This window comes from Larimichthys crocea, chromosome X (genome assembly GCF_000972845.2).
Source record: "Larimichthys crocea isolate SSNF chromosome X, L_crocea_2.0, whole genome shotgun sequence".
Classification (NCBI taxonomy): Eukaryota; Metazoa; Chordata; class Actinopteri; family Sciaenidae; genus Larimichthys; species Larimichthys crocea.
Window position 1 is genome coordinate 26,153,250 of NC_040020.1, and position 26,095 is coordinate 26,179,344.

At 40.3% G+C, this 26,095-nt stretch overlaps 3 protein-coding genes, 1 long non-coding RNA gene and 3 other non-coding genes across 14 annotated transcripts in view; 1 reads left to right on the top strand and 6 right to left on the bottom strand.

The window, feature by feature from the left end:
- Nucleotides 1-881: 881 nt before the first annotated feature.
- chtf18 (CTF18, chromosome transmission fidelity factor 18 homolog (S. cerevisiae)) lies at nucleotides 882-12,598 on the top strand. Of its 4 annotated transcripts, XM_027282862.1 has the most exons (23): nucleotides 883-1,119; nucleotides 2,118-2,180; nucleotides 2,263-2,413; nucleotides 3,146-3,335; nucleotides 3,451-3,543; nucleotides 4,035-4,087; nucleotides 4,174-4,315; nucleotides 4,418-4,642; nucleotides 4,725-4,822; nucleotides 4,904-5,027; nucleotides 5,140-5,273; nucleotides 5,385-5,478; nucleotides 5,556-5,654; nucleotides 5,750-5,880; nucleotides 6,777-6,891; nucleotides 7,026-7,250; nucleotides 7,379-7,528; nucleotides 7,656-7,786; nucleotides 9,434-9,578; nucleotides 9,722-9,820; nucleotides 10,340-10,409; nucleotides 12,049-12,198; nucleotides 12,253-12,598. In XM_027282862.1, exons 1-22 carry the CDS (start codon nucleotides 1,032-1,034, stop codon nucleotides 12,168-12,170), a joined length of 2,742 nt encoding a protein of 913 aa, XP_027138663.1. In that variant the 5' UTR covers nucleotides 883-1,031; the 3' UTR covers nucleotides 12,171-12,198; nucleotides 12,253-12,598. The 4 variants fall into 4 exon arrangements, with proteins under 4 accessions (XP_019125344.2, XP_027138663.1, XP_019125342.2 ...); XM_019269799.2 differs by having other exon boundaries at nucleotides 882-1,119; nucleotides 4,177-4,315; nucleotides 12,049-12,598; XM_019269797.2 differs by having other exon boundaries at nucleotides 12,049-12,598.
- gng13a (guanine nucleotide binding protein (G protein), gamma 13a) lies at nucleotides 12,305-17,478 on the bottom strand. 3 transcript variants are annotated; one of them, XM_010744614.3, is made up of 3 exons: nucleotides 17,234-17,478; nucleotides 13,214-13,321; nucleotides 12,305-13,098 (listed from the first exon to the last, which is right to left on the bottom strand). In XM_010744614.3, the coding sequence occupies exons 2-3, from the start codon at nucleotides 13,309-13,311 to the stop codon at nucleotides 12,993-12,995; spliced, it is 204 nt and encodes a 67-aa protein (XP_010742916.1). In that variant the 5' UTR covers nucleotides 13,312-13,321; nucleotides 17,234-17,478; the 3' UTR covers nucleotides 12,305-12,992. The 3 variants fall into 3 exon arrangements, with proteins under 3 accessions (XP_010742916.1, XP_027138664.1, XP_010742915.1); XM_027282863.1 differs by having other exon boundaries at nucleotides 13,214-13,318; nucleotides 17,222-17,478; XM_010744613.3 differs by having other exon boundaries at nucleotides 17,222-17,475.
- A 2,914-nt stretch (nucleotides 17,479-20,392) lies between these two features.
- On the bottom strand, nucleotides 20,393-20,473 carry LOC113746750 (small nucleolar RNA SNORD60). Its single transcript, XR_003463103.1, has one exon. It is a non-coding gene; the product is annotated as a small nucleolar RNA SNORD60 (small nucleolar RNA).
- Nucleotides 20,474-20,511: 38 nt separating this feature from the next.
- LOC104929963 (uncharacterized) lies at nucleotides 20,512-22,132 on the bottom strand. Its single transcript, XR_797356.3, has 5 exons — nucleotides 21,952-22,132; nucleotides 21,411-21,499; nucleotides 21,065-21,183; nucleotides 20,781-20,869; nucleotides 20,512-20,581 (listed from the first exon to the last, which is right to left on the bottom strand). It is a non-coding gene; the product is annotated as an uncharacterized LOC104929963 (long non-coding RNA).
- LOC113746753 (small nucleolar RNA SNORD60) lies at nucleotides 20,653-20,742 on the bottom strand. The gene has a single exon (XR_003463106.1). It is a non-coding gene; the product is annotated as a small nucleolar RNA SNORD60 (small nucleolar RNA).
- On the bottom strand, nucleotides 20,942-21,031 carry LOC113746751 (small nucleolar RNA SNORD60). The gene has a single exon (XR_003463104.1). It is a non-coding gene; the product is annotated as a small nucleolar RNA SNORD60 (small nucleolar RNA).
- A 1,734-nt stretch (nucleotides 22,133-23,866) lies between the features above and the next one.
- Nucleotides 23,867-26,095, bottom strand: part of si:dkeyp-9d4.3 (caskin-1) — a 32,108-nt gene continuing 29,879 nt past the window's right edge. For all 3 annotated transcript variants that reach the window (XM_027283207.1, XM_027283208.1, XM_019269758.2), the window contains one exon: nucleotides 23,867-25,852. In XM_027283207.1, the coding sequence (XP_027139008.1) occupies nucleotides 25,768-25,852 (85 nt within the window). In that variant the 3' untranslated portion in view covers nucleotides 23,867-25,767. The remainder of the gene's footprint in view (nucleotides 25,853-26,095) is intronic.

Below are 26,095 nucleotides of genomic sequence, written 5' to 3' on the forward strand. Positions count from 1 at the left end.
TTCCTGTGCTGTATAGTTAGAGTTTTAAATGTGAGCTTTACCTTGTCTTTAATCTGAACAGCAGTGAGACAGACTCTATGATGATGAACTTGTCTATGAACATAGCCAGTCTGTACTTTTTATATATTGGTTAAGCACAGCCCAGTACTTGTCAGAGATTATAAAAACATTAAAGCCAATGGAGTCAGGCTATTTTCAAAGTGCTTCACACAAAAGAAAAAATGTGTACATGTTTGTTTTTATTTTCTTTAATTTTTTATTGGCATTTCTTTTTAACCTATTTTTATTTTTTGTTATTTTTACCTTTATTTTATTTATTCCTATTTATGCTTTTTAATATTTAACTTTTATTTTATTTATTCTGTTAAAATTATTTATTTTATTTTTTATTTCATTTTTTTTCTTTTAACCTGCTTCTGGTGTTTCCTCACTGCAAAACGATGACATAGCCTTTCCTCAGTTCATGTTATTGTTTATTAAGGGTTGTGGGGGATATGTTGCTCTTTGTGTTGTGACATTTGACATGTGATTTATTGAAAAAAAAATAAAATTATAAAAGCAAATTAAGAGTCTAGCAATAAAAGATGACAAAAATTACAATATATATATAGAATATATCTAGATAGAGATTATTATATAGGTATATATGGTTTACATCTTAATAGCTAAGGTGAATGATACTTCCTGTATTTAGTAGATAACACGTTTACAAGACATTTTATTTCATGTTGTCTTGATTTTATTTTACTTTAAATGTATTTGTATATACAGTATATATAAACACAATATATAGACGTAAACCTCGACGTAAACACGCTCTTTCCTTTGGCGCCACCTTCAGCGTGATGGGAAACTCACAGGCCAATCAGAGGACGGAGGACTCGCGTCACCCGGAAGTAGTACATGACAACACAAAAATTGCCGGGAAATCAGCTCCGTCAGTTTGTCTGCTGGAGACATTTATGAAGACATTTATGAAGACATTATTCAGAGTGTCCTCAGACTGAACTAACCTCCGTGTCCCGGCCGACATGGACGAGTATGACGAGATGTTCGGGGTGGAGGACGACTTCGAGGACCAGTTCGCCGACGAGCTGGAGGTGCTGGCTCAGATGGAGGGTGAGGACTTTGTATCTCGCTAACAGACTTTTGAATTAAACACATATTCATATAACAGCAGACTCGAGTTTGAACTGTAATAATAATCTCCAGACCTCTCACTGTTGAACTTCCTGTTGTCTCTGTCTCTGTTTTTGTGAGTTCCCACTTTAAATCTTACTTTTATTTATATAAATATATACTCATATAATCATCAGGGTAGTCCCCTGTTATGAGTTTCCATATGTGCTGAGCACTTGTTGGCTGCTTTTCCTTCACTCACCTGGGTTTATGTTGGGTGATCGTGGAGGTTAGGCTCCATCACTCTCTGTCTTGGTTAGAGGAGCTCTTATATAAACCCTGTGGAGGTGTGTTTGGGGTCATTGTCATGTTGGAAAAACACATATTAGTCCCAACTAAGTGCAAACCAGAGGTCCCTGCAGAATGCTGTGGTTTACACACATGTAGATAAACATCCTGTCACCTTCTCTGACTCGACAGACCGGTGAACAGATTATCTTTCTTCTTGTTGGTTTCCATCAGTCGTGCTTTCTTTGTAGTACTTACTGATTCACGCAGTCTCCTCAGTTGAGAGGTGTCTGCTCTTTGACATTTAGATGTTTTTAATGATGCGTTTTTACATTTAAAAGTTCATACAGGTGTTGTCTTACTTGAGTTGCGTGACTCCTGAGAGATGTGTCTGCTCTTTGAATCGGATCTAATCTGTTTTGAAGACACATTCAAAGACATTTTAAGGACTGACTGACCATCGTCTCTTAAAGTAATGAAGGATTGTCTTTACTTGCTTATTTGAGCAGTTCTTGTCATAATATGGATTATTACAGTTGTAAATTAGGCTGAATGCTAATGCTGCCTCTGAACACAACTGATGGTTTGAAATGCATTAATTAAATGCATTAATTAGGCAGGCTGATTGACTGAAGAGTAAAACAAATACCTAACGCATTATCAGTTATTTTTCTATTCATTAATAATTACTTCGACATTAATTGGCGCAGGGAACTCCAAGCAGGGAAACGACATTTCTGACGTACAGCACCTGCTGGATGATCAGCCCACCAGTGAGTTCACAAATGTTTTGTCCTTGTTGTGTTCATTTGGTGTTGTAAGTTTGTGCCCCGAGTCTGATTTTTGTCCTTGCAGCGCCAAAGGCGAAGCGACAGAAGCAGGATGCAGGGGTGGTAAAGCGACTTTTCAACTCTCTGGAGACTCAGGAGAGCAAAGCCCCGTCACAAAGTGATGATATCACACCGCCGTCCTCTCCGGAGCAGTATGAACCATCTCACACCGTCAGGTAGGAGGGATGCATGGGCCGGTGTTAAACACAATGTGAGGGAAAGGGCGCTTTGTGCATTAGATCTTTTTGCGTTTTTATTGTGTCTGCACACACAGCATCACTTGACAGATGCTTCATAAAGGAGAGAAAGCCTAGAGGAGCCCAAAGTAAAAATGGGAGAACAAAAAAACATCAACATGTTTGAAGCCTCAAATCACACACAAAGAAGCAACACTTTAAAAGCAATGCGTCACAAGGATGAAACATGGTAATGTACTATTTATAAAGAAACAAAAGGACCTGTTTGGATCAATAAGATCTGCAGCAGGTAACCCATCACCTGTGTAGACTACTGAAGCATCTTTTTGTTATTTACCTTTTTAAATTTTGTCTTTCTTGTGATTTTTAAGCACATTTTAATCAGGAACACCTTGTTTTGATACTGAAATGATTTAGTCGGTTATTTTATTACAGAAAATCTGCAGATGACAATTTTATTCCTTTTAATCATTAACCTAATTATCAAGAAACTAATATATCAAGTGTTAATACCAAACATTTGCTGTCAAATCTGACGTTTTGCTTTTTTTTTGTCTTTTTTATATGATGATGATTTCAATAAATTTGGCATTTTTGATTGTTGAGAGTTACAGACATAACATTGGTTTAAAACAAACCAATAGATTACAAATCATTTTTAATTGCAGCCTTTTGATTCTCGATACAACAGAACATGTTTGTGTGTTTTAGGTCTACACCGGCTGTGTTGGATATCAGCGGCTTTGCTGCAATCCCAGAGACACCGAGGCGACCTCCCTCAGCGGCGCCAGCATCACTGCATGTGCTGAGGCGACCTCCTTTAGAGGGAGAGTACATCACTGTGACAGACTCATCAGGGAGTCGAGTCTACCTCAAACAAAAAGAGGACACCGGGACAAAGGTTAAACTCCTCACCTGTGATGCTGAATGTTTCAAATACATGGTTCATCCCCAGCGTACATGCATCTGGTGTCCAGTGTCTATATTTCTATATTTCTTTGCATGTCTTTCTCCAGATGGTCGACTCCAGAATGGTGCCAAACTCCCAGGGTTCACTGGGGCTGCTGGCGGTGCCAGTAGGTGTGTTGAGAGAACAAGAGGCAGAGAGGGTGAGTCAGTCAAGAGGTTGTTATGTGTGTGTGTAAAATCTGACAAATAGGCTGTGCTAATATACACACTGTAATCCTGTGTGCTTCATTAGTTTCCCTAAATCCAGACATTTGAATATGATCAGCCAAATACAGTGAATAATACACAATACTTCAAACAAAGAACTGAACTGCATCCAGAAAACTGACAAGCTGATCTTATAATGAGTAAATGTTTGCCTATAAATCAAAATTCTATTCAAATTATTAAATGATTTATAAAAAAAATATGGTTTCATCTTATAATTTTAGCACTGGAGTTAAATATATCAGTGACACTTTACACAGTAATTCATTTTGATTTATGGATGTATAGTATCTATCATATAAAAAATGTATTTAGCACTACAAAAAAATGTATCAACAGGTGCACATATTTTGTATGCATAAGATCTGAGACTGTTTAAGTTGCAAATTTGGTTCAATTCTTCTCTTTCTTCGAAATTATGCAGCGTCACCATCAGGTTGTGGAAGAATCTCAGCGTCTTACAGAGCTGCTGGCCAGGTAACACCCCACCTGTGCATCACATATCAGAAATCTGATTCCAGGCTTGACGTGGATTTAAACTTCTGACTTGTGTCATATTCCAGCAGTGTGAACGATGTGTTTACCGAGCCTGAAAGCAGAGAAGATAAAGAGAACGATGATCCCGAAGACGCAGAGGGACAAACGTCTCGGCTCTGGGTGGACAGATTTTCTCCCCGACACTACACAGAGCTTCTCAGTGATGATGTAAACGATGTTTCTGTATAACTTCACGACCACGTCTATGTACAGACTCCACATGAATGAAAGTCCAACACTGACGTGTTCTGTGTGACTGTTTCGTTGCAGTTTACCAACCGCTGTCTGCTCAAATGGTTGAAACTTTGGGACACTGTTGTCTTCGGAAGAGAGAGGAAGTCTCGCCCTGTCCGGTCTGACAGACAAGCTACCAACCAAAACTCATTCAAACCCAATCAACCCAATCAAAATCAAAATCGCTTCAAGAGCAAGATTGAAGTGACTGAGGAGCTGCTGGAGGCCGAGCTGGACCAGTACAAAAGACCCAAATTTAAAGTAATCACATAGTTGGTACAGTTTCAGTTTAATGACTCTGAGTCCGATAAACAAGATATAATTTATTTTGTTTTTTCTCTAGGTGGCGTTGTTGTCTGGTCCTCCAGGTTTGGGGAAGACCACCTTGGCTCATATCATAGCAAAGCATGCTGGGTACAACGTGGTGGAAATCAATGCCAGGTTAGACGAAGCAAATTAAAACTGACTAATAATTAAAGTCCTCCTGTCGTGACTTCATTGGTACTGTTGATGTTTTTGCAGCGATGATCGCAGCGCAGAGGTTTTCCAGAAACGCATCGACACCGCAACACAGATGAAATCAGTTTTAGGAGCCAATGAGAGACCGAACTGCCTTATCATTGATGAGATTGATGGAGCTCCTGCGGTACATTCTCGACACTTAAAATCATTTTTCAAAAAGGCAAAACCAAATATCCTTGACTGCATTGGTCAAACTTATTCATATATTTTATTTCTTCATCTGTGGCGTACGACAGGCCGCAATCAACATTCTGTTAGCAACTCTGAACAGGAAAGACGGACACGGCGGGGAGGCGGGTGAGACTGCGAAGAAGAAAAAGAAGAAGGAGTCCATCCTGCTTCGACCAATCATCTGCATCTGTAACGACCTGTAAGAGAGCGACTGTGATGTTTAGCAGCAGCATCAAATTGTAAATTGTAGATTTTTGTTGTAGTATAGTTAATCGCTAAATATTGTCTGATCACCTCTCTTTCCTTTCAGTTATGTTCCAGCTCTCCGACCTCTCAGGCAGCAGGCCTTCCTCCTGACTTTCCCCCAGACTCAGCCTTCCCGCCTCGCACAAAGACTGGGAGAGGTCAGCTCACACACACGGCACACAAACACATGCGAACACACAAACAGTCTGTGTTTACGTTGAGTTTTTCTTTGCAGATCTCACTCCGGCAGGGTATGAAGGCAGACACGGGCACCCTGATGTCACTGTGTGAGAAGACGGACAACGACATCAGGTCTTGCATCAACACACTACAGGTGGGGTGGCTGCACTGTGAAGGACAGTCTGTCTGTTTGCATGAGCAGTGCAGTGGTGTGCAGTACAAATATATCACACACTGTGTTCTTGTCAGTTCCTTCACGGTCGTGGCCACAAGAAAGTGGACATCAAGACCATCCAGTGTATCTCTGTGGGGCAGAAGGACCAGAACAAAGGCTTGTTCCATCTGTGGCAGGAGATCTTCCAGTTACAGCGTACAAAACGGTACTTTAGTGTCTTTTTTTGGAGTCTGCCATGAAGTTGTAAATGTTTTTCTGGATGCTGAAACCTTTTTTCAGTTTCTGAGGAAGTTTCTGAGGAAGAGATTTATGCTCCAACTGTTTGAATTCACTGTGGACACCAGCAGGGAAATTTAAAACCATATTTCATGTCATCTGTAGGTCCTAAAAAGCTTTGATTTCATTCTTCAGAAATAGAAAATCTGTTTACTTTATAACTTTTATAGATAGATAAGTATTTTATTTTAATTTTTTTGACTTTTCTGCAGTAACTTAAGTTATAAAATGTCATTTTTAGCAGAAACTAAAGACCTCAGACCTCCGACCTGATGTAAAACAGGTGTCTTTAAGTTAATAATATATATTTTTAAATCAGTTAATAAATCATTACGTTTTTTGCTGCTTGTCCAGGTCCAGGTTGTATTCAAAGATATTTTTAGGAATTATTGTTACTGTTAACTGCTGGGAAGTGAGATACAAATGTCAAACTTAAATTCATGCATTTGATTTATAATTTCAGGCCTTATCATCCCTACTGGTTTTCATTATTATGCTTCAGTCTTCACTGGGTATTAAATTAAATTCCAAGTCTTAGATTTAGCTCAGCGAACCCTACAGACCTCTGTTTGTGATTTAGTAAACAGAAGAAAAGAGTTCTTTAGTAGTCATGTCATGAAGTAGCTCCATGGTCACACCAGTGCAGAGTGCAGAGCAAGAACTGTATATATGTTAGTTTCTCTCACTCTCTGTCAGACTTATATAACAAATCTTTGATCTGTGAGCATGAATGAAAAGAGGAGACGGTCAGAAAATCTTATGTTAGTCTTATGTTACGCGTCTTTGCTTCTTGGCTCCTAACTAACTTCAAGTTTTCTCTATCAGGAAACGTATCGGTGAGGGGTTTGAGGAGGCACCGGGGTCGGGAGGCGGAGCTCAGCGGTTTCAGCACATTTTACACTTGGCTATGTCTAGTGGAGAGTACGAAAAGGTTTCTCAGGTAATGAACTCACTGAAACCCATGTTTAACTGAGATATTCTGAACAACAGTTAATCGATATATTCATGAAACGTTACACTGTGATGTCTTACATCTGAAATCAGGCTCAGCGTCTCTCTCTCGCTTTCCTTCAGGGTCTGTATGACAATTTTCTGTCCATGCGTGTGAGGGACCCCAACCTGCAGAGTGTGTGTGAGGCTCTGGACTGGCTGTCGTTCTCAGACAGGCTCAATCAAGTGATCATGCACGGGCAGAACTTCTCCCTGATGAGATACCTGCCCTTCCTGTCCATCACATTCCACTTCCTGTTTGCCCACACGCACGTGCCCCGCATCAGCTATCCCCACAGTCAGCACGAGGTGCAAATCAACTGCGTGCACCACTGTGTTGCAAACCGACAGTTTCACATCATATTGAAAGAAGACAAATTCAATAAGGGACCACAACTGAGATTTTTATCGCTGACTCATTACTGTCTTCTCTCCAGGCCTCCTCCCGGCTCCTCAGCAGCAAGAACGCCTTGTCCACCATGTTGGCTGACATCCCAGCATGCGTCAGAACGAGGATTAGCCAGCAGAGCCTGACCCTTGATATGCTCACACTGCTCCTTGACATCATCTGTCCCAAACTACGGCCTGTACGTAAAAGCATGTACAGTTTACCTACGTATGTGTCTGTGCATATATGTAGGAACTGGAAACCCTGCATCATTTTATCACGTATGGACCTGATGAAAACAAAAAACCTGTGTGTGTTTCTTCCAGGTGAATCCTCAGCTGTTCAGCAGCAGAGAGAAGGAGCAGATGCATGAGCTGATAGACACCATGTTGGCGTACAACCTCTCATACAGGCAGGACCGCACGCCAGAGGGACAGTACACATACATGCTGGAACCGTGAGTACACAAACACACACACACACACACACACACACACACACACTGTATGTTACATGTGAACACATGCAGAGCAGATGTGTGTTTCTGGGGTGTTGAAGGTCACTGGTCTTGTCCACGCCGTGGTTCTCTCGATGGAGGCTTAGAGAGTAATCCGTTTAACACCTGGTGTGTGTGTGTGTGTGTGTGTGTTTGTGTGATGGTCGTGGTGTGAGAGGCAAGCAGAGTAGCAAGCTGCAAAGCCTCACTGGTGGACGGGTGGACAGATGAATGGATGGGAAAATGTGGTCGGTGAAGGAAATAACCTGAAACATCGAAGCGTGTTTAAAAATGGTTCAAACTCGGGCTACACTTTAACTCGGGAGACTTTTGGTCATCTTGGACCTTCATTTTTTTTGTGACTCCAGAGGACAACTGTTACGCTTCTCTGGTGTTTGGTAAAATGACATAATTAGCCGTGCATTTGAGCCATGCCGGCCCAGGTCGCGGAGCGGACAAGAGCCCAGCGTGGCTCCCTCCTGCAGGCTCGCTGTGACCAGGTCCTGGTAACCAACGACTGGTGCCTGCCTCTAGTGTTGGCTCTACTGCTGCTTCTACTGATCTACACCTTCCTGTACCTTCCATCTCTAGCTCACCACAACACCACTCTTTGAAACCTCACGGAGAAACACGACTGTGGATATAAACATTTAACATTACAGACAGCGGGTACACCGACGGCCGACAGGATTATTTGGACTGGACTTTGGACACTGTTGTTGATTGGTCAGACTGTGACAGAGTTATTGTCGCCTGGTTTTCAGAAGAGAAAAGAGCAGGAAGGATTAAGAGAATTCACTTCATTTATTACAAATGAGCCAATTCATTTAATTTAATAATGTGCTTTAATGTTGGAGTTTTATCTCTGGTGTGGTGTAGATTATTCTCAGTGCTGTCGCTCCTATGTTTTCAATAATATTTGTATCCTGATCCAAGAATGAATGTGAATGTTTTCAGAAATGAATCTAACACTTAAAACAGAGATACATGTAAGTTAAATAAATGTTATTTGAAGTTACTTAAGTGAGTACATTATATGTAACTTTTAGTAAAACACTGATTTGGATATTATAGATGATGTGGTTGTTGGTGCTTTCAGCTGTAATGACTAAACAGACACTGTGATTATGTTAGCCAGATGTTAAACTACTTAATATTAGCTGCATGTTGTATAATCCATCATGTTAAAGGCAAGAGTTGAGCCACTGTTTCATTTCATCGACTGTTTTTCTGTAGCTCCGACTCACATTTTGTCATGATAACTTGCAATAAATAGCTCACAGTCACACAGACTGGATTTATCTGATTCAATCATAGATGTAAATACAACATAAATGAGAGTTTACTGGCATGTCTGTGTGTGTGTGTTGCAGAGAGATGGAGATCAGCGGTAAGAGGATTAAGGTTTTAGAGGATGACAGATTCAGGGTTTTATTCTGGCAAACATGAACCATGGCACCAAAAGTGGAAGCATTTTGTCAGTTTGTTTGACATCCAACAGGGTTCACCTCTGTGTCAGCTCGTCGCCGTTATGAGTGTGTGTTTAATCTATGTGTGTCTCTTGGCGTTTGTGTACAGCTGTTTACTGAGCCTGTGTACGTTTCGCAGGCGCGTCGAGGAGGTGGTGAGGTACCCAGGTCTGCCTCCGCGTCGTCAGCTGACGTATCAGGCCAAACAAACCATCAGCAGAGAGATGGAGCAAGAGAAGATGAGGAGAGCCGAGCAGCTGATGCTGCAACGAAACCCTGCAGCGGTGAGACTTCAAATACTCCACATGTTCAACCTGACAGACCGTGGGGTTGTTGTATATACTGTGCAGAGCAGCCTGTAGACATTTAGGTCACCGTGTGTTAATAATCTAATGTGTTAATAATCTGCTCTGTCCGTGTGACGCAGAAAGAGGAAGAAAAAAAGACCCAAGCCGGTCCCAAACCAACCAGGAACCATCAGCAGAGGCTGGAGAACATCGTCAAACAGACCACAGTGGAGACCAGGGTGAGGCACGCAACGCACTTAGGAGGACATTACATTACCACAACCATAACCTAGGCAGTGGGCAGTGATGAAATTTAAAGCAACACTGTGTAGAAATTGGTATTTTGGTGGTTCTTTTGAGCTCCTTATTAACTGGGGAAGTAGCACATTGTTTCTACCAGTACTGTATGTGTTAGTGGATGACTGTAGGTGGAGCCAGAGAGGGAGCAGCCAGCAACTGAACACCAAAACCTCAGTGGGTGAGCTGCAGTGTTATAATAGTTCAGTAATAGAGTGATGGAGAGAGCGTGAGCCTCTAGAGGGCAGAAATGAGGATAATGAGAAGCCACTGGGTTCCAGTCCCTGATGGTGAAACAGGGAAATGAGGTTAATGAGAGGTGTGTGTGTGTGAGCGCGCCTGTGCGTGCATTCATTCATGTGATTGCCCATTGTTACTGACCTCGTTGTCGAGGACAACGTTTCACAAACTTCCAGATTAAACTTCACCTTCCTCGTCACTCTGTGTTTTGTGTTTTGTAGCCGGAGGTGGACTTCTTTGGTCGAGCTGTTGCCCCCAAACCTCAGAGACCGCAGCCGTCCTCAGACACAGGTACTGTGCGACATTAGTGTTGCTTCATTTAACCAAACTCCTTTGAGAACAGGGGGAAGAAAAGAAAAACGCCTCGAGGTACATCAGGTCTGAACACACCGGAGGTACACTGATGTGTGTTATGTAACAGGTCTAATTTAGAGCTCCTGTGGCAGACTGTATCCAGGAGATCTGGACTGTCAACAGCACCTGCATTTTCCCACCATAATGTTGGTAATATCATATTTCTATTAGCAACATAAAAGACTGGCTATGCCTGATCTACAGCCTCCTTTATTATATTTGGACACCAGCCAGGAGAATAAACAATCCTCATGTTTCACGTATGTAATGAAATGAGTATAACCGCCTAAATTTGCCACAAGTTATTTTAGTCGTCGTAGCTCCAGAAACCTTCATAAAAGTTTGGAGGGTAGTTGCTGTGCTTTGGCTTGGCAGTAGCTTTTTGTGTGACTGGAAACAAACGTGACTACTGTGTTCCGATTCATCGCAGCCCCACACCCAAAATAGCACATTTGCATAAACAATAGAGGTCTTGAACAGAATTTCAGTAGCTTGTTCTCTCTCCTCTAACACGGCTACCTGCGATAAATACTTTGAAAACAGCGTTTCCACTTTGCATACAGCTTCGGAAAAAGCATATAACATTTCCCTCTGTGGCTTCTTTTATAATATCCAGTAACAGGCAGCCAGGTGTTTGTTTATATACAGTATTTCCCATATACTACATGTATAACAAACACTGCAACTTGTTCCTTTCAACAGGCTTTATAAATCCTCTTATTGTACATTTTTATTTACTTGGTAACACAGGCCCAAATTCAGCACTCTGTGGTTGTGGCAATTAAACACGGACCCATTAAAATCACTAACCTTCCTGAAAGCATTCACATAATTAATCAGCGGGGTAATTGGGGTGGAAACACAGAGCTGTGGCTGTTTTTAGGACAAAGCAGGAACAACGTCGGCCGGCTAAAACAGGCACAGCTCTGAATCCCGCGTCCTGATTACCTTGTTGGTCACCTGGAGTGTCACCAAACTTGCATGCGGCCATTTGACATGTTTCATGACGCGACATCAAAACATACTTGGAGGAGCATGTTGTTACCGTCTTCTCACACTTCTTTGCTGTGGTTTGTTGTATTCAACTCAGTTTAGTTTAACCATCACATATAATCCTACAGATGCAGATTTGTAACCAAACTACCTCCAAACTCCATTACTGTGGAGCTGGTTACAATGTTACTTTATTGTATTATGTCATTGCTCCAGCTGATTATTATTATTAGTTATTCAATTAACTGTTAAGTCTGTAAAATGTCAGAATTTCCCAGAGCCAAAGTTGATGTCTTCCATTTTCTTATTTTGAAAAAAAACAACAAATGAGCTGTAAATCCTCACATTATCACTTTAAATGATTGAACTAGAGCTGAGTTAGTTGATCAAATTAATCAGTGGCAATTCTCTTCAATCATCAGTTCAAGCTAAAATGTCAGAAACTCGCTGATTCCAGTTAAAATGTGAATAATTTCTGGTTTTCTGTGATAATAAAAGATATTTGGAGTTTATTTAGAAAAGTGACTGGATTTTATAGACCAATCAGTTAATTAAGAAAAATGCTCTTTTCCCATCTCTGTAGGTGAGAAGTGTGCGGTTCTTTGCATGGGAACGGCGGTGGGTAACAGTGACGTGTGGTTCCGGTTCAACGAGGGCATGTCCAATGCTGTCAGACGAAATGTCTACATCAGAGAACTACTGTAACCCCTGAAACACACACACACACACACACACACACACACACACACACACACACACACACACACACACACACACACACACACACTCTTTGTCCTGTGTTAAATGTAAACCTCTGAATGAATCCAGTATTCCAGCTGTTAAATTCAAAAGTCTTTATTTTGATTGACAGTGTAAAGAGCCAATAAAAACGTGTTGTTGAACATTTCTCAGCAGTCCATCAAATCAAACTTCTAGAAAGCTACTCAGTGCTGTACACTCACACACACACAGTAGTCTGGACATAAATTAAAAGCATTCAGGAGTCTCCCAATAAATAGACATGATAATAGCAATAATGTGTGTGTGTGTGTGTGTGTGTGTGTGTGCGTGCATGTGAGGGAGAGAGAAATAGAGCTAGAGAGGGTAAATAAGTGAGTTAGTGCAGTTGGTGGAGTGTGTGTGTGTTTCTTTAGTTTATATGCACCCATGATCGTGTGTGTGTGTGTGTGAGAGAGGACTTGGGAAACCTTCGGGGACACATCTCAGACTAAAGACCAGTTAACTGGGGATGGCTGTCCAATTGGGGACAAAAGCCAATTGAATTGAACCTATTATTTATCACATATAATCATAAAAGAACAATCAAAGTCCCCAACTGGCAAAAAGTGGATTCTTGGGTCCCTGGTTCAGGTTAAGGTACAAGTAGGGGTTCGGATAACCGTCCAGGAAATGAATGAAAGTCTTTGTAATGCCCCCAAAAGTGACCTAAGTCGATGTATGTGTATGTGTATGTGTATGTGTATGTGTATGTGTATGTGTATGTGTATGTGTATGTGTGTGTGATCATTAGAGGATCACACATTTGCCCTTCTCAACCCAGGGGTTGGCTCTCATCAGCTCCGGGTTCAGAAATGGATCTTCACAAACACAACCCTCGATCCACTTCACCAGTCTGCAAAAAAAAACAAAAAAAAAACACACACACACTGTGAGCAGGAATCTGATACACGATACTTGAAGACAGCTTTTGGGTGTATGTGTGTATGTGGGGGTGGGGTGGTACACACTCAGTAACGGTGATGGAGGATTTCTCTCTGTTGATTGCCAGCTGATACTGAAGGCTTTCCACTTCCCTCCTCATCTGTGGGACGTCTAACTCCTCCATGATGCTACTGCTATACACACACACACACACACACACACACACACACACACAGAAAAAAAAACAACAGATTGAAGCTCGAGTAGATTAAGAATTCAAACACACAGATGTTGCATTAAAACACAAGTGGAAATAAAATAGAAAAAATAATCATGTTTCGTTGTAAAAGAGCCATTCAGTTTTTAATTGTCTTTAATTCTGCTTTCACTTGAGTAGATATAGTAGATATCTAATTAAATTTTACTTCTGGACAGAGAAGAATAGAGCTGGACAAACTGTAATTTTGTGTTATTATACAATCAGGACGTCACTATTTCTTATTTCGGCCCTTTCAGCTTGTGACACCCTTAAATCTAAGCAGCGTCTACTTGCAAATGTCTACTGGTTGTGACCACTGACGGCATAAAGAATGGATGGCGTAGGCTTAATGTCACCCACAGGTTTCTGAAGAGCCGGTTTGAAGTTCAAACTCTGGTTCATGTTGGCAGTCCTGCCTCTCTCTCCCGCCTTCCAGCTAATCTAAAAATCGGCAATGATGCCTGGATGCTCCACTGCTCTGTTTGAGAGATTTATGACAATATCTTTTTAAAAAAAACACTTTTATATAGAGCAGATGGTTCACTGACCACAGAGGAAGTGGTTAATAGGATATATTCATATTAGAGTAGTGACTGTCAAAATGCCAAGCTGACCCATTCATTGAGACCATATGTAGCTGTGAGTAGCTTTCAAATAAAGAACTGCTTAAGTGTCAGTACTTCTACTGGTGAATGACTTTTAGGAAATGTTTTGAACTTCGATGTAGAAGTGGTCTACTTGTGCACAAAGCGTAACTTTGGATCAAACTTTTCTTACCACCAACAGATCCCATAAAAAGACCAAAAGCAGAAATATAATAAATCCGTATCTCAATACTTTCCAGCTTTCCTACCCCGTCGGTGGCTCTCAGCCCAGAGCACTTTGGTTTCTACTGAAGTCGTAAATCTGGAAAATCAGGTCACATATTTATAGTTAGTTAGTTATTTATAGATTTTTTTTAAAGTAATTTTATAGCTGGGCTCTGCAGCTTTCAGCGAATGTTACTCAGTCAGTCAAAAATACTACATTTGTTCAGGGAATATTTACATGAGCAGATTAATTCACATTTGGTGCTCTAGTGAGTATTTACTGTACAGCAGCAGGTTAGTGTGTGTGGGATTAGGTTAAAATAAACTACAGTGTTGTGATGAATGAATGTCGCCTAGTTTAATAGGATACATCAGTCTGCGTCTAAAAGGATCCATTAATTGTTGTTTCTGGTCTTTTCATGGGATTTGTTAACTAAAGAAAAATAAGGAATATCCTTTGAAGTCATTTGAAAATGTACTAAAATAAAAGTTTTTAAGTATTAAGCAGGAAAATGTAAAACCCGCAACATTTTGTAGGAATTCAAAGGTTTTAGTTTGTCTCTGATACTGAAATCAAACTGCTTTTATGTACGTTTTTTAGCTTTATCTGCAGTGATTAATCTAATCTCAAGAGATTATAATGTTTCAAAGTATTTATATACTGTACACACTCAGTTGGCAGTTTATTATGTACACTGAGATAACATTAATGTGGTCTAATCCAGGGTTTCTCAAACCTTTTACACCGTGTACCACCTCAGGAAATATTAGGCTCTCCAAGAACGACCATTATGACGGCTGCTTATTCTTCATAACATTAGTTATTGTCGATTGTTGTTGAATCCTGAATGTTACCAGTTCAAGAATCAGAGCTAATTTAGTGGAAAATGCTTACTCGTGATCTGCATTCATTTTACCTCCTCTCTTCTGAATGCTACGTACATGAACATGATGACGTCTCAGGCTGATATCAGAGTAAAACTTATTTTAAATGATATTTCAGCAATCTCAAAGTTTATTTTCATTTGAGATTTTGTCATATTTGGTAGTTTTATGTTTATAAATTAATTTATTTCGGAGAAGTTGCATACCACTGGTAGTACAGAGAACGGGTGGTCGGATGGAACAGTCCTGTGATAAATCTGAATTTTATGTTTTTGTTTAAATTTGAGGATGCAGTTTGTGCTGCATTATACAAGGAGAGATGGACAAAACCTCCAATACCATCGTACAGTTAAAGTACACACGGCTCGTGTGTAGGATTTAGGCGCACCTCACCACCTCTTTCCTAATGTATTATTTTTATTATTAGTTATTTCACCACCTCTTTCCTAATGTATTATTTTTATTATTAGTTATTATTATTTTTCTCAGGTTTTGTAAGAAATTCGACTTAAATTCATTAATAATTATTTGTATTTTGTTGCACAGTTTAGAACAGGAACTATATTTGATGGTACACCTTGCCTTTTAATCTAAGTGATGGTTAAGATTGGTGAACCTACCTTCCTACCTGAACGCCCTTGTACAGGCATACGTCACCTCACGACCGCTGCGCTCCTCCAATGAGCGGCCCTGGCTCTGCCAACAAACTTTTCTCGTTTGTTGATCCCCTTACTACCAGTTCGTACCAGAGCAGGGGCGTCCCTCTCTACCTTTTAAAAGACCAAGCTCTTCCGAGATTACTTTCTCTGAAGAAGCTACCCATTTAAGACGTACCTTGACTGTTCCCTTCTCTGTAAGTCACTTTGGATAAAAGCGCCTGCTAAATGACTAAATGTAAGTGATATGAGGAAAACACTGGGGTGTGATGTATCATGTTCGTTGTCAGTGTTCCGTTCTCCTGCGGGAGAAGTGGACATTAAAGTTTGCCAAGGTACACAGAGGAAGCTGTCCTGCTTTTGCTTCACCACAACCTGAGTAAACAGCTTTACACTGGCGCAAAGAAGAAACTACAGCGGCAGTGAAGCGCACAATAGTTTTTTCCAGTCTGGTCTACTGTAGAAACATGATGGTTCAACATGATGGACTATACAAAACTCATTTCTTGTTCTTGTTTTCAGGCGATTATGCACTAATGAATACAAAGCATATTGTGTAAATAGAGCCCTCTCTAAATCTAACACACTGGACCTTTAATTCAACCTCTTAACCAGTTTTAACCAGCTGATTTGTGACAGCACTGTTGTATTTGACTTATTTGGTTGTGACTACTTAGAGTGGTTGCGTGTTTACTTCCTAAATATTTGCATAGTAACTCAGATAAATGTGAAAGTAAAAAGCACCAAATGAAAGTGCTCAGGTTAAGTAGAGGAGGAGGGGCACTTTGTTTTGATGTTACCGTAGCTGTACCATGAATATCACGGAGTTAAAGTACAATTTGAAGGTATTTGTACTGCGCTACTTGAGGAAATACAGTTTGTCTTTACATCTCTGGCTCTTTTAAAAAAATCAAAGTACACCAGCTGCTATTTTATTTCTACATATTATAAATTCTGCCCCACCCTGCCACAAACCACAATATGGCAGGAAGAAAGAGAGAGAGAGAGACCAGATGAGAGTTCAGGCCGACCATGGATCACTTTAGTCCTCCCTATTGGAAACTGTCTCTCCCTCCTCCGTCACCTCCTCCTCCTCCTCCTCCTCCTCTTCCTCTCCATCTTTTTAATGGATCTAAGTAGGCTGCCCGGTTTCCTCCACCAGCATCCATCCTGCTGGAGCCAGCTGTTCTATGTAAAGGCCTTCATCATTTAATTATAACATCCTCCAAATGTGTTGCAGTAACATCAGTCTCCATCACTCAGCAGCAGTAAAGAGATATTTCAGGCTCACATTTTTTTTTTTTACACCAAATGAAATCTCTCTTGACATGAACATCAGTGTGTAGGAGGATGAAGCGACTATAAATGCTCACTGTGTGGCATCACAACATCCATCCAAATGTTGTTGTGTCGTGATTATATGTGGATGGAAACGCGTTAAAAAAAAAAAAAAAAAAACACCCCCACACAAACAACAGCTCTTACCGTCAGGCCTACCGGGAGAGGAGCGCTGGTCGATTTAATGTGCAGCCGGCTGATGGAGGATGCAGGCAGGGGCTGTGACAGCGACAATAACAGCTGAGAGTCGGTGGAGTTTCCCCGGCAGAGGAGTCCGGCTTCAGTGCAGGCAGGAGGAAGAGGAAGAAGAAGAGGAGGAGAAAGGAGGAGGAGGAGGAGGAGGAGGAGGCTGCGTGTGTCCGCGGCGCAGGGCACTCCCCTGCGCTCCTCTCTGGTAGCGACTGGATGCGGGATGCGCAGGGCGGGGAAAGCGAGCCCCGCCGCCCCCTGCTTTGACAGTCAAACGAGGGCTGGAGCCGAGGACGGACCTGTATGGAAATCCACACATGCACCGAGAGCAGAGGCAGGAAACACGCAAATGAGGACGTGCTCCAAAGGGAAAACAAGCTGTGGAGTTAATTTTTTTTTATTTAGATGACCGGATAAGATGTCTGTTTCTGTGTTTAGATCCTCCAGAAACAGCCAGGAAAATGAGAAATGTGACATTAAAGAGCTCAAGAACGAGCTGAAAACATGCATTAGGGCATATATTATCTTTTATCTTGGCTTCTCCAATTGTTTTTTACATCTGCTTTGCCTTTAAAGACTACAAAGTGTGTGTGTGAGGGCGTGAAACCTCATCTCAGTCTCAGTTTTCAGGTTTATTTCTCATATGCAGCTTAACACGGGGTCAACAGTACAATAAAAAACAAGTGTGGTAACAGCACTACACATAAAGGATAAAAATAAACTCATGATGTAAAATACAATAACATTTTAACAACATTTAAGGGTATCTATTGACAGAAAATGAATATCATATTTATAATGTTTTCATTGCTGAAAATAAGTTTATTTCATCTTTGAGCTTTTTATATCTACAGAGGGAGCGGGTCCTCTTTCATGGAGTCCGACATTTTGTTTCTACAGCAGCCCAGAAGGGACAAACCAAACACACTGTAGTTTCTCCTTCATGCTTGAACCGAGAGAAAGCGGTGACAGTTTTCAGTTGATTAGATTCCACACACTGGACCTTTAAGTAAAAAAATAAAGTGATATAAATAAAATAATAGAATATGTGTACTGTTTAGTGTACTATATACTGTATAAATGTGAAAATGTTGTGTCAAGTATATACAAGTATTTAAGAAATATCACTGCATAAGTAAATATGAATGTACTATATAAATAGGATATACTGCACTACTTCAAATATATGAAAGACTGAGGATTGAGAGTGACTGATAAGTGTACACAGAGGTATGGCAGTATCAGTCCCGGTTGACAGAATAAAGTGACCTGGCACAGCAGCAGCAGTCATACTTGGTGGTGCATATTTTGCAGACAGCAGTCCTGTTAGATGTTGAGGTAAGAAGTCTTACAAAAGGGTCAAAATACAAGATTAAAGACGTTTATTCTTCACAGATTGACAGTCTTTTATAATTTGGAGGGACCTGGATTCCAGTTGTTGCCTTATGAAGCTGTTAAATGTTTGACATCAGTTATATACACCGACTAAACCACTTCATTGGTTTATTTGTACAATCCAAAACAACTCTGCCAAAAACTCTAACAAAGCTTTTTCAGTTTTTGTTGACACTGTCAGAGAGGTAAGTAAATTTATTTGTGTCATGCACCAAAGGTGCCCCATGGATTTACAACACGCCACACGCATAAACAAACAAAGACAATAACCAGCTATAAGAGCAAAAGAACAAACAATACACAACACGACAAACAATGGAGGACAAAAATACAAACACAACCCTGCTCTTTAGACGCCACAGCTACAAGGACTAAAAAAAAACAACCCAAAAACAAATGAGGCACAGACTGTTCCTTTAAACATAAAGAGACCTCTGACGTTGTTGGCAGGCGTTTAGCACAAACCAAGCAAAGCAAAACAATGTAAGCAGGAACTTTAGTCTGCATTCATCCAACATAGAAAACAAATCACAACATTCTGCAGACATCTTATGAAAAAGCCTTTCTCGAATGTTGTGATACATTTGAGAATAGAACAAAAAGTTCATTTTTCAATTTTTCCCAGATCACAAAGGAGACTTTCTGTCCTCTGCAATCGATTCGAAGTGTCCAGTAGAGGTATTTATTTTACTATTACTTACTATTTTACTAGGTTGTAGTTTGCAGTAGTGTTAAAACTGGACTGCATTCTATTGAGATGTTTCTAATATTTTACATACATGAGAAGGCCATAATATTAGAAATGCCTCTCAATAGAATGCAGTCCAACTTTGTAATGGAGTTTATGGCAGAGTTGTTGCATTGGTTCATTGGATTGTACAAGTATACCTTATAAAGTGGCCATTTTTGTGTACATAGATATTATATACATAGTAAGGAGAGCAGACAGGAAAGCAGGAAGAGCTCTCACAGCAAAGGAAACATCCATGGACCATAGGCTGGAGTCAGAACCGGGTCGCTGCAGGAATGACTCAGCCTTTCGACGTGGGGAGCTCACTCTACCAATAATACCACCAGGGTGCCCCTATTTGAGTATTTCTCTTATCCACTTTGTATATCGTGAACTGCTGTAACAAGTGAATGTCCACAGTGTTAGATCAATAAAGTTTTCTTAGTAATATACCAGAAACAGCCATAAAGACTTTAGACAGCCCTCTAATTTAAATTGACCTTTTTATAAACAATTTCTTTAGAACTTAATTTATGTTTCAAATGAAGAGTATCTGTGATCACATAGCTAAAATGGTGAGGAACAGGTGTACTTGTAGTGTGTCTATCAAACATAAGGTGAATATTGACTATACGTCACAGGTAGAGTTTGCATATAAAACATACAGGCGTGTATATGGGCGAGTGGACCATAACATTACCACCTAATGTACTGAAATACCTGTGGGAGAAAATCCTCCATATACACTACATAAAAAAAATGATACTACGGTTTCCAACAGACCATTCAGAAAACAGAGTTAACACAGTTAATGTTTATTCACCAAATACAAGTTGACAGTTTGATGCAAAAGTTCCATCACACATTAAAAACTGGTTCTTCATTCAGGATGGTTCTGTTAGCTCGAAGCCAGTGACAATATTTGAACGTTGTGGTACCTGAAAGAGACAAACTGAGATCAGACTACAGCAATCTATGACAGAAAAAGACAATAAGATCCTTTGTAGCCTCAGATAAAAGTTAGAATCAGGAGCAAGCAGCTCTCATACGAGGTGTCAGAAAATATTTATTAATCATCATCGGCTGTATTACACTTTATGCAACACACATCACACACACTTACCTTTTTTTAAAAAAATGGCTTGATCACCCGTCGTTGAAGAGCCGACTTTCACATTTGTTGAGTCGTGAATCTGTAAAGCAGAGCAGCTCAGATTTAATTCACCAAGAAACTTAATGCGTATCAACTGTATATCTACTGTAGGAGCCTCAGAATAAAGCTAGAATCAGGAGCTGGAGTTCAGCTCTCATAGTAGGTGTCAGAAAAGTTTATTTTAGTTTGTCATCATAGGCTGAGGGCTATTCAAATGCCAACATGCTGCACGGACTCACCTGCTCTCAAACTCAGCGAGGTCCTTGTCAATAGGAACTTCAATCTTAGAAGCTCGGATCTTTGAAGTTTTCAGTCCTTTCGTTCTTACCTGTAAAAGAAAGTTCAGTTTTAAAAATGAACGAAAAGGGATGACATTAAGGTGGAGGCTACACCAATACATAAGCCTCAGAATAAAGTTAGAATCAGGAGCTGGAGTTCAGCTCTCATAGTAGGTGTCAGAAAAGTTTATTTTAGTTTGTCATCACAGGCTGAAAGTGTCTGACATGCTCAAGTATAAACTCACCTGGCAAAAGGTATTTGACTAAAATCTCTGCACTCATCCTTTGGGATTGGATTCAGGCAGATCCAGGGTCTTCAATCTGCACCAATTAATCTCTGCTTTCTCATCTGGGCAAGCTTGAACTATAAGGGGAAAGTAGATGATTAGAGAAACAATTTTGATCATATGCCTAAAAACAAAGCCTATGAGGAGTTAAAATTAGGCACTTCTGTTCATCTATCAAGAGGTGAAGGGAAAAGTGGTGTTACATTATAAGTTGTCATTTCTAGTTTCATATTTCATAAATAAAAATGGAGGGGAGAGTTAAGATGTGTAATCATTTTGTAGTTTAGGATGCAGATTAACTCACGTTTGCTCTTATCCAGTGAGAGACGTCTTCATCTTTCTTCATCTCAACCAATCATCAAGGTGTAGGACTCCAACATTACCTCCATGTGACTTGATTGAAAGAAAAAGCAAGATTCATCAATAAATTTCAGCTACAACAGTTAATGCATGCATTCAGATTCATGTGATATGTTAGCCATTTCAGTATTTAATCCCCTCACAACAACTTTGATATTAAATCATATTTTAAGTGTGATTAGGTAGCTGTTTCTGCTTCACACGGTGGGTTTTAGACACTGCTATTTAAAACATTTACATTTACATTTACATGTAACACAATGTTTGACATAAGACAGATTTAAGACATTTGAACTAACTTTCTGCTGAAAATCTAAAGATTTATTTTTCTGTATCAACTTAATATAAGTTAACTTTCTTATTAAAAGCATATTGCGGGTCACATTTGATAAGTTTCAGAGGTGGAAACAACACGTGGTGGTGGTCAGCCCTGCAGAACAGCCACGTGTTGCTGCTCAGACATTAAGTCACAGTATAACACTCACCTGTGCGCCTTCTCTCAGGTGGCCTGCTCGCTTTCTTTCAGCCAGACTGACTCACTCGGGTCACCTGTACCGCCATGAGGTAAAGTTCGGAGAAAACACTGAAAGAGGGCACGGAGGTTCATGTCTCCTGCCATGCTGCCGGTGAAGAAGTGCAGAAGAAAAGGTTCCTCACGGCTTCCGTCCAACCGAAAGCTAATAAGCCCCGCCCCTTCCGTGGCTAACAGGCTAGCTCGCTACATAGCAGGCTAGTTAGCTAACAGCTATCTTCATCCTTTGGACTATCTGAAAAGCGAATAAATAATTTTTTGGGGCTATATTAAATGTTTATTGTACCCTATTAATGCACCGGATAATACTACATGAGCAATTCGTTCATTAAACAAAAATTAAGCAACGATTATTTTGTTAGCGTTAAAAAAAACAACATTTCCCACAAGGCTTAGAGGCAGAGTCTGCGTCAAAGCCTCATGGAAGTTGTAGTTTTTTAAATGCTAACGTTTTCAACATCATATTATGTCGGTTAAAGTGGAAAATAAGTGCCAGCGATGCTTATAAAGTGAACATTATGAAAGCATCCACTTTGTAACGCTTTTAGAAACCTAACACTGACTCACTTATCAGGGTAACTTTAAAACCCTGAACCTAAATGTGCAACTGCAGTCAAAAAAAATGTGTAGACTTTCAGCCAAATCATCATCAACACACTGACTTTAGTGTTTAAAGAGCTCCAAATACAGTATTATAGTGAAAACACCACTCTTAATTGTATACATCACAAGGTAAACGGCGTATGGTTGGTGATATGGCACAACACTCAATGAAATTTTACGATGGATTTGGTATTTTTGTATACCAAATATACAGTATTACATGTACACTTTGTCCTATTGCCTTATTTTGTGAGTACACATCATTGAGTTATGATAAAGATATTTTACCAGTGATTTGTGCTGTGTTATGTAGGCTATATTTGTAGGCATCAACTCCGCTGGATATGTAATATTATGATCATACTTTCTGAATATGCTCTATACTATCACAGGCCATAATTATTATTTGCATATCATCCTTTATAGCTGGTACAAAGTCAAACATTGATGTACTTTTGTTAGTTTTATCTACAGCAATAAACCTAATCTCACGAGGTTACAGTATGTATATACTGTACACACCCAGTCGACAGTTTATTAAGTACACTGGGCTAACACGAATGTGGTTCTCAAACTTTTTACACCCCATACGACCAGTTAAAGCTGGTACATTAGGATAAAACGTGGACACCCCTGCCGACATACTTTTGATCTAGAACAGTGGTTTGGTTTTAGTTCCAGTTCAAGTAAGTCTTAGTGTCACAGTGTACAGCGATAGCTGAGACAAAAATGAGCAGATCTACAGCAAATATTTTACAAATACTGAGGTCTTGAGTTCAAGGCGAAACAATTTTGTCAGCCACTAAATTATATTTTTTCAAAATGAACTTTTTTTAATTGTCCATTTATATTTTCTGTCACATCTGTACATTATGGCCTAAATTTGTTTCATCACTGCCAGGTAAGTAATTCTGGTAAAAGAAAATAGATCAATTTTATAACATGCAAAATTCAAAGTATTTAAAGTAAAAAATATCAGTCTGTAGATGTCTGTAATCTGTAAATCCCTGTATATATAATACTGTAGAATGTAAACTCCCCATATCTTTAAACTACTAAAACACTACAGATCAAATGACCCTGCTTTCTGTAATGTTAGCCACGGCTCAGAAAGCTACGTTCCATCTAATGTTTAGAGGAAGGTCCTTTCCTGTCTAGACTGGACCAGGCCTTATCCGTCAACATCAGTAGATTCCAACATGTTGTTGACTCCCAGAAGAGTGACTATGAGATCTGAAACAACCACACACTTCACAGAGTCAGGTAAGGTTTAATTTATACATTTATTCCGATCACAGCTGTACAGGAATGCATCGTCACAGCAGAAACACAACCTAAACCCAACCATGGCACAACAGCCGTCACAACACATCCAGAACTCAACCATAAATGTACAGGCTCAATCAGCTCACCTTAATTCAATGTCTATAATTATCATTATTATTATTATCATCATTATTTTTATTATTATTATTATTATTATTATTATTATTATTCACATAGAACCATTTGTCTCTCAAATATATCTTTGTTTTCAAAGAGCATAAAAATACAAGTGGACTCTTTATTGGGATGAACACTGGTGGCTGATCCACTGTCTGGCCTACATGGGGAGGGGGGCCACTGAAAAACTTGGGGAGCCAAGGAGGAGCAGAGCCAATTTATTACAGATACAAGTAGGGGAGGGCTCGTACAAGGCTTCCCAATAGTTACAGGAGGACTGCAGACAGGGTGATTGATTTTCAGGATCATATAGGACTCACAACTCAACCTATAAGCTACTTTTTGACATCACACACACACATAAGGAGCGAGGGGTTTGTAAAGAACCAGAAAAAACGTGAAAGATTGGAGAAAACAAGACAAAAAAGTAAAAAATAAATAAATAAATGAAAGAACACTACCAAGGCACAGAGAGATGCAGTTAACAAAACAGACACAGAGGGGGGGAGACAAGACATAAGGTGGGCCAATTAGAGGCAGTTTTACTAACCAACACTAGAGGGAGCTCTAACAGCTCAAATACCCAGGTATATTATAAACTCTATGTATGTATACTGGATGTACTATATAAAGCATTGAAATATAGGATTATCTTTTAAAAACACTGTTCACTGCAGCAGGACAAAGGGATACACCGCATGAGTGTGCTTGTATATATGTGTCTTGTGCATGTAAATGTGTGTCTGTGCGCTAATGTGTGTTAATGTGTAGATTCATTTCCAAGCAAACCTCCATAGATGGAGCTAAACACCAACAAAGCAGAACACCAGCAAGATAACAACCAATGGCATGTGTGCATGTGTGCATGTGTTTGTCTCAAAATTCATGGACGCACATCTATTATCATCGTTCTGATCATTAGAATAACTACTGTACGAGTGGGAGGACATTGACATGAGCATCAGCAGGGACTACACACACGCACACTCGTAAACGACAACAACGGCAACAAGAACAACAACAGCAACAACAACGACATGAAGAGAGACAACACACAAGGTCAGGAAGTCCGGCTAACCACCACAATCCTCCACTCATACAGAAGAGAAATAGAGGCTACGATTCATCTGGAAAAATGCATCCTTTTGACGTCGCAGGAGTGAGATAGACTCAGCCTGTCTTTGCATGTGCTTTTAAAAATTCCCTCTGGTTATCTCACCTCGTCTTTCTATCTAGCTATCTATCTATCCTGTCTGTCTGTCAGTCAGTCAGTTCATGTGCTTATTTTTTGCAAGCAATATGCTTATCTGTCTGTCTCCCTGTCTGACTGAGTTAGGATCTCTGTCCTAGCCAGAGTCTGTAGAGATAAAAGGATGAGGAACATGATTGTGCTTCTCGATGCACACACACACAGCCGTCTCTGAAGGCTGGGCGGCGATGACTCGCTGGGCTGCAGAGGTCAGAGGTTGTGTGGGAGCGGCCTCCTCGCACCGGAAAGGTGTTACTAGAGCTACCGCACCAGATGAAGAGGACTCCCTCCTCAGTGCACTGGTCAAGGCTACATGAGAAGCACTCACGCAGGAGGGACAAATGCTGAAAAACACACGCGCGCACACACTCTCAGAGCGCCAGCATCAAGCCTTGGGAGTGTTTCATGATACACCTACACATGATTGGAGAGAGAGGGAAAAGGGCTTGTTGGAAATGAGACATGGGCAGGAGATCAGTCCAGCATTGCATCCAGTTGGTCTGCCAAGTCGTCAAACATGCTGCCGATGTCATCCAAAATTGAGACTGTCGTCTTTTTGCTGGAAAGAGAGATGGGATAGCAAAAAAAAGAGGAAGAATTAAAATGATTATGAGGCAGATGGCTCACGCAGTAGATTTATTAGCATTTTAAAGATCTTCTCAACATATATACACATTTCAATGGACATATTTTGATGGTGCGCAGTTACCACGAAGTAACCTTGCTACAGAACGAGTCAGTCCACATATTAAAATGCTTCACAGCCTCCACAGCCAGGTCTCGATAGCTAATTTTCCCGTCC